General features: G+C 32.0%; 1 protein-coding gene and 1 pseudogene across 1 annotated transcript; one reads left to right on the forward strand and one right to left on the reverse strand.

Moving 5' to 3' along the window:
- The first annotated feature begins 686 nt into the window (after positions 1 to 686).
- Positions 687 to 4,713, forward strand: ATSPO11-1 (Spo11/DNA topoisomerase VI, subunit A protein). Its single transcript, XM_022898172.2, has 15 exons — positions 687 to 760; positions 849 to 948; positions 1,134 to 1,207; positions 1,846 to 1,947; positions 2,154 to 2,227; positions 2,454 to 2,470; positions 3,061 to 3,130; positions 3,221 to 3,257; positions 3,385 to 3,432; positions 3,521 to 3,579; positions 3,674 to 3,705; positions 3,807 to 3,912; positions 4,058 to 4,178; positions 4,281 to 4,344; positions 4,429 to 4,713. Exons 1-15 carry the CDS (start codon positions 706 to 708, stop codon positions 4,562 to 4,564), a joined length of 1,095 nt encoding a protein of 364 aa, XP_022753907.2. The 5' UTR covers positions 687 to 705; the 3' UTR covers positions 4,565 to 4,713.
- A 3,248-nt stretch (positions 4,714 to 7,961) lies between these two features.
- Positions 7,962 to 9,080, reverse strand: LOC111301892 (uncharacterized; annotated as a pseudogene).
- Between the last annotated feature and the right edge of the window lie 1,228 nt (positions 9,081 to 10,308).

Below are 10,308 nucleotides of genomic sequence, written 5' to 3' on the forward strand. Positions count from 1 at the left end.
TAACTGCTTTTCAAAAAGAGATAATACCTCGTTGGGCCCTTAAATTATTATAATTTTTCTAACATAGTACTTAAACTAAAAAAATTTTATTCAAATATTTAAATTTTAATTTCGTAGATCATGTTACCACAACCCTTTAACATCATTAAAATAATGATAATATGGCATTTTAAATATTAACGTGAATGACAAGTGACTGTCACATATCATTTTTAAAAAATAAAAATTAATTAAAATTATTTTCTTAAAAATTATATTTTAAAATTTTTTTTTAAAACATGATAATCATGTATCATTTACGTTAGCATTTAAATATCACATTAATATTTTTTTAATGATGTTAAGGGTTGAGACAATTTAATATAAGAAATTATAATTTAGTTACCTCATTAGAAATTTTTTTAATTTAAGTATCATATTAAAAAAAATAATAATTTAGAGATCAAATGAGATATTATCTGTTTTAAAAGTTGTTTGCCATGTTTGGAACTTCTAATAAATGGTTTTATTATAAGTTAGCCCAAACATAGATTTCAAATGAAGCCCAATGAGTTACTCTAGAGCCCATACGAAGGCCTAAAACTTATAAGTATGGCCCAATCCCGATAGCACTTGGGTATGACCGGTAGACAAAACGGATCTTGCTACAAATACCCCCATTTTTAAACTTCTCAAATTCAAAAGCAGCAAAATTTAAAAAAAAACATGGAGGGAAACCGCTCGAGCGCTCACTCTAGCGATCTGCTGAGAAAAATCAAAGGTTTCGCTAATGATATCTTCAATAAATTATCCAATTTTTTTTTTGTTAAGTTTCACTGAACATCAAAGTTTCTTTCCTTTCTCTGCAGAGTTGACTCTGTCGATCTTGGCGGATTTGAGCGAAGGCCGATCTCCGTTGATTTTTATCCAACGGTTCAGAATCCACTGCACCAATCTTGATTCAAATTGGTTCGAAATAGATTTTACGCTTTTTTCCCCTTAATTTCTGCTTTATTTTCTTCTCTTTTTATGCAAGCATATCTAATTTTAATGTGAGATTTAATGATAATAATTTTGAATTTATTTAGCATTTTTTTTTTTGAATTTATCGTACTTGAAAAAGAAAGGAATTATTAGTATTGGATTCAATGCAGCTGTTGCAGCTCTAATAAGCCTAATGGACATGAAATTCTTACATTTCAAAAGGAAAGCCATGTCCATAGGATTGGTAATTACCTAAAAATTACTAACATTATGATTACCTGCTTTTGTTTTATTTTATATGAGTTAATTACATTAATGGTATATGAACTTTGAAAAAATGTAAAAGTTGATATCTAATGAAACAAAATGTACAATTTGCATTGTAAACTTTCAAATTATGTATCATATTAATCCAAACTCTAATCCTGCTAATTATATCAGTTTATATATCCGATATTTGATAAATATTATCAAGTTATGTGTTTACTATACATACTATTAACATATTTTTAATAGAAATTAAAAACATATTTTCCTAAACCTTAAAAAAATCTGGAACCACTCAATATTTTTTGTCACATGACATCCACATGAAGGTTTTTACAAAATATTTAACATTTTTATTTAACAAATAACTTGCATATAACAAAATTATACTGATTACATACCACATAGGTCAGTTAAGTTAACAATATTAGAATTTGAATTAAAATAATACATTATTTGAAAGTTTAGGGTGCAAATTGTACATTTTATTTCTTTAGGTGTCAATTTGTACATTTTTTTTCAAAATTTAAGTTAAAAAATGTAATTAACTCATTATATATATTTTTAATTCCAATTAGTGGGACAATTTTGATTAGTTGGTTTAATCTCTTTCAGATGTGTTGTTGAGGGTGTTACTGATAGTGCAGCAACTTCTCCAAGAAAACAAACATGGGTCAAAGAGAGATATATATTACATGCACCCATCAGTATTTTCAGGTCCATTTTAATTACTTTGTTGAAACAATTGATTGATAGAAGCAGATAACAGTGAGTTGATTACCCAATGTTCTTACTTTGCTAGATTCTGGATTCTAATGATTTGCATTGATGATATTGATGAGCTTAAACTTCCGTTCAGATCAACTTGTGTAATTTAAAGATTTCATACTCTTTTTTGGGCTGGTTCATGTACTGTGATGCAGATCAGTCAGTTGTAGATAGAGCAATTAATGATATATGCATCCTTCTGCAATGCAGTCGACACAATCTAAATGTGGTTGGTAACTTATACTGTTAATGAGGAAAGTGGTTTGGGTAAAATATATAGTAAAAGTTAGAATGAAATATTATGGTTCTAATCTCATGCATCACATTCCAAAGTTGATTTTCTTGCATTTGTTTTTGTTCACAACAAATCAAAATTGGCTCCCGGATGATAGAAATTTGAAAATGTTAAGAAATTTACTTTATTCAAGAAATTTAATTCATGTTTCTTTTTGCAGGTGTCTGCTGGAAATGGGTGAGTTTTCTCGTCGCTCTCAAAATTGGAAGATTCAAAAGGAAAATACACTTATTGCTAACAAATTTGTCTCCTAAAAATGCATTTCAAGTTCTAAAGGCATTTGGTTTATGTATGCTGTCGATTGGTGAGCGCAATACTTTTTCATCATTGGTCAGTCATAAGAGATCTCTGCATGTCAAACATGAGTTGTTTAAACTTTAGGATTTGATAACTTAATGGAATTGTTGTCTTCAACTATATGGATAACTTTTTGTGCACTAGTTTGTAAGTATTTGAGGTTAAATTATGACAGTTAGATCTAGTGAACTATACTTTATCTGCATTTCATTGGCTAACAGAGGATGTAAAGCAGTTTCAAGAACTGATGAATAGTGCACTTGTTATTTGGATTGTAAATAAACATGGTAGCTACCCGGTTAGACCTTCTCTCAGCTGGCACGTTTTTTTTAATTCAATTAATTGTGGAGTCAGCTTATATCACCACAATGCTGTGTTTCATATTTGCTAAGTTCTGCCTTTCTCAAACCTAAATTCAAGTCAGGTTATTCTGATATCTATCTCTCCATCTATCTGTATATCTGTTATAGGTTGGTGATGGGATGGTTAAGATTCTTTGAAGCAGGAAGGAAATTTGATTGCATAAATAGCCTCAACACTGTAAGAATGGAAGGCACTGTGTCATCAGTCTAAATTTGTCAATAGATATCTAATTCATGTTTTATCTGTTCATATCTGATTCACATGCAGGCCCACACAATACCTGTGCTTGTTGAGGATGTTAAAGGTATCCAATAAGTTTTAAGCAAAGGATAATATCAATAAGATCTCACTCGTTTACCATGAGCACTTTCACATATGAGCTAGAAGGCGAATGCCATCAGATTTAAGCTTCCCTTGATTACTACATGCAGATCTTGTTAGTGTTGCCCAGTACATACTTGTTGTAGAGAAAGAATCAGGTAAATTATTTTTGCAATAATCATGGTTTACCTGAAAGAATGGTCAAAATGTTATTGACTAAATCCTGATTACTGAATTCTTGGCCAGTGTTCCAGCGTTTAGCAAACGACCAGTTTTGTAAAAAAAACCGTTGCGTTGTGATCACAGTAAGCATAAACTTATCTCCACATCACCTTTATTTATACTGTTTTAATATTTGTTTCAATTTTTATTAAAATCTTTCTTCTTCTTCTTCTTCAGGGAAGAGGCTATCCAGATGTTCCAACTAGAAGGTGAAGGAAGAAAAGAAATAGAAAAAGAATTTCCCTAAATTTGGAAGATATGGGATGCCTTTATTTAATTTATCAATTATAGGCCCATCTTATTCTTGTAGGTTTTTGCTACTTCTTGTTGACAAGTTATGTCTGCCTGTATATTGCTTGGTAGATTGTGATCCATATGGCTTTGACATCCTGGCTACTTACCGGTTTGGTTCTATGGTTAGACTTCTTGATTGCATAGTAATTAGTATGTTTTTACCTGTTGTTGTCCTCAAAACTTCTTGAGGCTGTGAATGCACCATAGTCAGTCAGAACTATGACATGAATTTTTTCCTTTTTCCACCGCATTGAATCTGCTCCTTAGCAAATGGCCTATGATGCCAAATTTCTACGAGTCCCACAGATCCAATGGCTTGGAGCTTTTCCATCAGATTCAGAGAACTATGATCTTCCTCAGCACTGTCTCCTGCCTTTGACCAAAGAAGGTGATACAGTACAGATCTTGAGAGTGGCATCCTCACAGTACTCACTTTTACTTTTACTTTTCTCTAATTTGTTTTGAGATTAATTCCAACATTTCATTCCAGATAAAAGGAAAACTGAAGCCATGTTATTGAGATGCTACCTTTGGCAACAAGTTCCGAACTGGAGGTAGAGTCCCTGACATCTTTATCTTATGATATTCATCTATATATGATTTCTATAGAAGTGCCTGCCTCTTCTTGCATGTTAAAGGTCGGAACTAGAGTTGATGTTGCAACGAGGAGTGAAATTCGAGATTGAAGCATTATCAGTTCACTCACTTTCCTTCTTGTCTGATGTCTATATTCCATCCAAGATTCAACAAGGAACATATATCTGTCACATTTGATAACTTGTAACTACATTTATTGACCCTAAAGGGCCAAAATGACAATAACTTTGACAGACAAAATGATCTACTCAAGGACCATTCGAAACTAAGTTGTGTCTTAAATGAAGGGTACCCTTAGCATATTCAAACTCAGTTATAACAGTCTATTAATCATCTATGCTCATTATTTTTAAATTCTTTTTTTTTCTTTCTGAATAATGAAATGATTTATTACCATTTTTAGCAATTCATTTGAAAATATTGGCTGGATACTCATTATTTTTAAATCCAATCATGAAAACTCTGTTTGGACTCTTAGTTTAACTGATCAAATTCAATTCTTGAAGTATAAAAAAAATTGCCATTGCCAATAGGATGTGAATATTGGAGATAAAAAATGAATAAATAAGGAGAGATTTCAGGAATCATTTGAAGGAACGATGAGTAAATGTGACAGCAGTATATATAGTTTAGGAAATTTTGTTTATATTTACATATGGAAGAAATAAAATCCATTTTTACTACTTACCTCATTTTAAAAAAAATCTTGTCCTTTCTCTCATATACATATATATATAAATATATAAATATAAATATAAATATATATATATATATATATATATATTCTAACGTTCCTACAAGTCAAATTCCAAATTGATCAATTACCAATAAACAATTTTCTTTTCTTCATTCCCTTGCCCAAGGAATTTCATCAAAAAGTTGCTTTAATGGAATCCGGAGTAGAAATACTAGATTTTTTTATTTAATATTCTTCCTTAACTATATTCTCAATCACTTTACCTTAAACTGTTTCATTTTCTTGCATTTTTTTTCATGCCACTGCCACAGCCACAACCACCACCACCACCACCACCAAAAAGTTTTATTTTCTTGCATATTTGTTTTACTGTTTACTTGAGTTTTCATTCTACAAGATAAGGATTTTCAGTGATGAGATTGAAAGTTTAATGTGATTTAAATTCAAATAAATCTCAACAACTTAAGAGGCACAAAAGTTGCAAATTAATGCAAATGAACACGTCACTGAATAAAACTGATGTTTACACTCAGCTGCATCATTAACTTCTTGTCTGTATCATTCATGCTGGAGGATGTAACAAGTAGTTCCACAATCTAGTAGCACTTGTGCGACCAGTATGGAATGGATATTGCCCCATTTCCTTGTGTGGTAAGGAATTAATTTCAATATATACGACCATCGAAAGGTGGCAGAAAACAGTTGAGTAGCTCCTTTATGGAGAGTGTGTCTTAAGGACCAATTTGATTTCTTGTCCATATTCTGCTATTAATTATATGCATATTTGTTTTACATTTGACAAACAGATATGAGAGGTGAAGCTTTGTTTTCTGTAAGATAGACTTTTATAAATGAAGATAAATCATTGATCTGCAATATCAATCAAGTATATGTTCTGATACATCTTCTTTTCTTCCTTTTCTATCAGTCCATTTGAATTGGTTAAATTTTCATGGGCCATTCCATTGATTTCTAGCTTGAGACCCTACTTTTATAATTGATTATTATGCATGCATTGCATGAGCCCATTTATTTAATCATATTTTAGCCATTGTCTTTGTTAACTTTCTGGCAATGCTTAGTTGCATTCAACCACTCAAGAACCCTGCTGGCTAAGATATATTTCCCATTTTTCACGTGTATCACTCGCGTGGGTGCTTGATGGAATGTGAGCAATGTTGATTTTACCAACTGAAAAGCACTCATTTTTGTTTTCTTTCAGTGATCTGCACTCTTCCGAACAAGCAGTTAGGGTTTAGTTGGGTTCAAAACTTTTCTTTTAGCTTGAAGATAAGTAAAGTTGGTCATTTTTTATGAGAATTATGTTGGGTCACTCACTTTCATAAGTCCACCAAAGAAGAGGGGTCCTTTCTATATCTTTCACATTCACTGCCAAAAACATGTTCATTCATTTTTTAGATTGATTTTATATTGAAGAGGACCCCAGTTGGAGAGTAGACTGCTTTGTGATTAAATCCACATAGGGGAATTGAAAATGAAAGCTCATCAGTTTCTAGCCACATAGGTGTAAAGGAATCATGGATTCTTTGTTCACTTCTACTGATTGAACAATGTTAGTGGATGATGGATTTCAATTATTTTCAGCTATGGAAAACAAATTTTTGTGTCTTTTGCTGTAACAAAAATATTTTTTTCCAGCTTTTAACTTGTATTCTTCTTAGATTTTTTCTATATGATGCCAATTTGCAGCATCTTGATTAGGACATGAATCATTGATTCCTTGGCACCATCATTTCTGCTACTGTGAAAAAGCATATTGGGATAAATTCATCCACATTCAAGTTTCAAGTTTCAAGCTTTTCTTTGGACCCAAAAGATTTGCTACATGGCCTTGTTGGCAATTTCGAAACCCTGGTAATCAGGAATTGAAAGAGGATATGTCAATGCTGATGAGTGGTAACTAGTATTAGCTTTAATCGGTTAAAAGCAGCAGCCTAGCTAGCCTAAAACATTCTTGTTATGAGATGGACTGAAACTATGTCATTATGTTTGTTCCCCACAATATGTGGAAATTGAAGCAAATTGATCTGGGCTTGGCAACAATATCTGCAAAATCCCAGCATGCATCATTTTTTCCCCATGAAATTCCTTTTTCAACTTTGCAAAGTAATTTTTTGATGGAAAGGGAATACCATTTGAGTTTTAAAGGAATCCATGGTAAGGTATTTGGTCAGTTGGTCAACATAAATGCTCGATTTAAACTAATCGTTTTGTTCTAAGTTACTTGACTGCAAAGCTACGTCTCTTAGCATAAAGATTTCTGATATATTTTAGGTACACAGCAAGACAGAAGGAGCATTGAATTATGATCTGTAATTTATGATCAAAGTTGCAAACTTGAAACTGAAATCTTAATCACTCTTACAAAAGCAAAACAAGATCAACAAAATCAACCAATGAACTAACCCTTGTATGAAGACAGCTAGTCCTAATTGCCATCATTTTCACAGAGTCCTTCGTGTCTAGCACAAATGGAACACTAAATTAATAGCATTTAACCACTTAAAATAGGAATTGAAAAGACCTGATGTCAGACAAGAACCGTATGATACAAAGAGGCTTGGGGTATTCCCTTTCATATTTTCTTTCTCATCATCCACCTGTATCAATAGGTTACTTCTGATTGGTTGATTTGTTAGCAGTCAGATTCTGAATCAGTTCATGATCTGGCTCTGCCACCATGAATTTTTATTTCTCTTTAAACTTTATAGTTTCTGTCAAATTGCCCAGGAAAATTTAGATTATGAACTCATAAATTTTGGAATATGTGCATCCGGTTTGGATCTTTATCAGCACATTTCCTAGAAAATGGAGCATTAAAACTAAAGGCTAAATATTGTATAATCAAACACATAATTTACAAGCAACTGCAGTCTCATCACCTGAAAGAACAAGAAATTTTACTGCACTAAAAAGAAGAAACAAATGAGCTAGACTACCAAAACTACTACTAGCATTTATTTACAAACTATAGGAGGAACAGCAAAGCATCAGAAAATGATCCTTAGACCATGACTAATTGTTGTCAAGCTTCAATCCTTAATTCGTCCTTCATCTTTCTGATAAATTCATCAAACCTTTTGTTTAGCTCTTCTGTACTTAACACTCTATTTCCTTCTTCTTCTTCTTCTTCTTCTCTGTCATAATTTTCACTTTCTCTGAAGTCTTGTGCAAAAAAGTCATCATCTGACCCTTTTAACTCTCCTTCATCTTCTCCAACAAAAGCAGTATTTTCTTCTTCTTCTTCTTCCAGGGTGAAGTTTCCTGTTACAATTTCTGCTGCTGCTTCTTCCTTCTCTTGTCTTCCTTCCATTATAATAATGTTTTTTACTGTCTCCTCAACTTCCTTTTCCAACATTGGTGCATTTGGCTCCATGACAATTGACTTGGTTTGCTGAACATCTTCATAGCTCTTGAAAGACTGATCATCACTAAGACTGTACTTTGATGAACTGATTAATCCTGAGTATTTTGCTAGAAAAACAAGCAGCCCATTGCATAAAAGGAATATGCAGTTCTTATCTATGGTATGGCTAAACAACTGGAAAGGAAGTGTGTTATGGAAGTTGAAGCTATAGGAATGGAGCCAAGAAAGCCAATATGAACGAGAAAAGAATAGGGAAAAAACAGAAACTGAGAGAAGCAACTGAGTCAATTTTCTATGAAACTGAGATTTTATAAACTGACTCAAAGATTGCTGTTTCTGGTTTTCTGTTTGGTCCATTTTCTGAACCTCTCTTTTGGGTGTTAGAGTTTGAAGTTTGAACCTGGAATGGCTTGAAATTGGATGTATGCTATGAGAATTGCAGGTTGGTAATTGGTATACCAAAAGAAACCAAGTGGCATGCCCTTTTTATAGAGGGATTAAAGGCATCTGAGTTTCATGAAATGTGAATTGATTTTCCAAATCATCAGAGCCACAGAATCACCTTTAAATTGAAGTCTATAGGCAAGCAATCCAAGCTTTAAGATTTGTGTGATTTGCATCAAATTCCTGGTTGGCATTTGGAAGGGGATTGACATTGCCATTTACTTGATAATTTAGAACTTTTCTACCTGTCAACTCTTTAGGTAAGAGTTACCTTATTGTTTAACAATTTGAGATAGAATTTTTGATTCATCATTGAGAAATAAGTCAGATGTGGCAACCAATGGGGAGTTGGGACCAAAATCCATAAGAAAAAATAAAAAGAAAAGAGATTCACATTCTCTTTTAAAGTCACCTCTACCCCATTAGAGTCTATATATGGAGTAATGGGCATGAATGCAGGGTCAAAAAGTCACAGCTCTTTTTTTCCTTTTCTTTTCCCATCTTCTCCCCCCCCCGCCCCCCCCCCCCCCCCCCCAAAATAGAAACACTGTAGCTTCTCATCATACCTTTGCTTTACTTTTAAGGTTTTGGATGGATCCAACTTTATAAACCATTTTTTAAAAATATTTTTATTGATCTTTTTGTGGGTAATAATGTCATAAAATAACTAAAATTTTCATCATTTTACCTCTTTTATTTGCATGTAAGTATCTAAAATATAATACGATAACATAAGATAAATATGATATAAAAATAAAATATAAAATAACATGATTTAAATTTTTAATAATAAATATATATAAATTTAATAAAATAAAAAAATATATTTTATATTTTTATATTAATATAAATTATAATATATAATTTTCATATACAATACGATATAAATATATAAATTTTAATACTTTATATGATATAAATATATATATATCGATATGTAATTAAATTTTAATATCAATAACTTAATATTTCTCCAAAAAATGAGAGTGACTAAGAAACAGTGGTACAAGAAAGAGAAGTTTTTTCATCTTGTACTTTTTGTTTCCCTTCCAATCTAATTTCTTATGATTTTTTTCATTTTTTTTATTCCTTTGTTTACTTTGCTTGCTTGCTTTATTTACACACTTTTATTATAGCATCAACCCTCCTTTTTTGTTATTTTATTTTGGTGAACACACCAAGTTTATTTCTCTGCCTGACAACAAAGCGTTTAAAAAAAGCTTCATGAACACATGGCTACCAGCCACCCAAAGCCTCCTCAGAAAGTGATGCAAAATAAGAATATTTGTGATCAAGTTGTTGGCCATGGCAGACAAAGGGAAAAAAGGGTTAAATTTCTTCATCATTATCTTGCTCTAAAGCTATCCACAACCCCTGTTTATTACCAAACAC

The sequence above is a fragment of the Durio zibethinus genome, chromosome 15 (assembly GCF_047325235.1).
Source record: "Durio zibethinus cultivar Kanyao isolate XHJ-2024 chromosome 15, ASM4732523v1, whole genome shotgun sequence".
Classification (NCBI taxonomy): Eukaryota; Viridiplantae; Streptophyta; class Magnoliopsida; order Malvales; family Malvaceae; genus Durio; species Durio zibethinus.

Coding starts and splice junctions, on each gene's coding strand:
- ATSPO11-1 (XM_022898172.2), top strand. CDS start 706: ATGGAGGGAAACCGCTCGAGCGCTCACTCTAGCGATCTGCTGAGAAAA. Junction 761..848: donor TCTGCTGAGAAAAATCAAAG/GTTTCGCTAATG, acceptor CTTTCTCTGCAG/AGTTGACTCTGTCGATCTTG. Junction 3,258..3,384: donor GCTTGTTGAGGATGTTAAAG/GTATCCAATAAG, acceptor TACTACATGCAG/ATCTTGTTAGTGTTGCCCAG.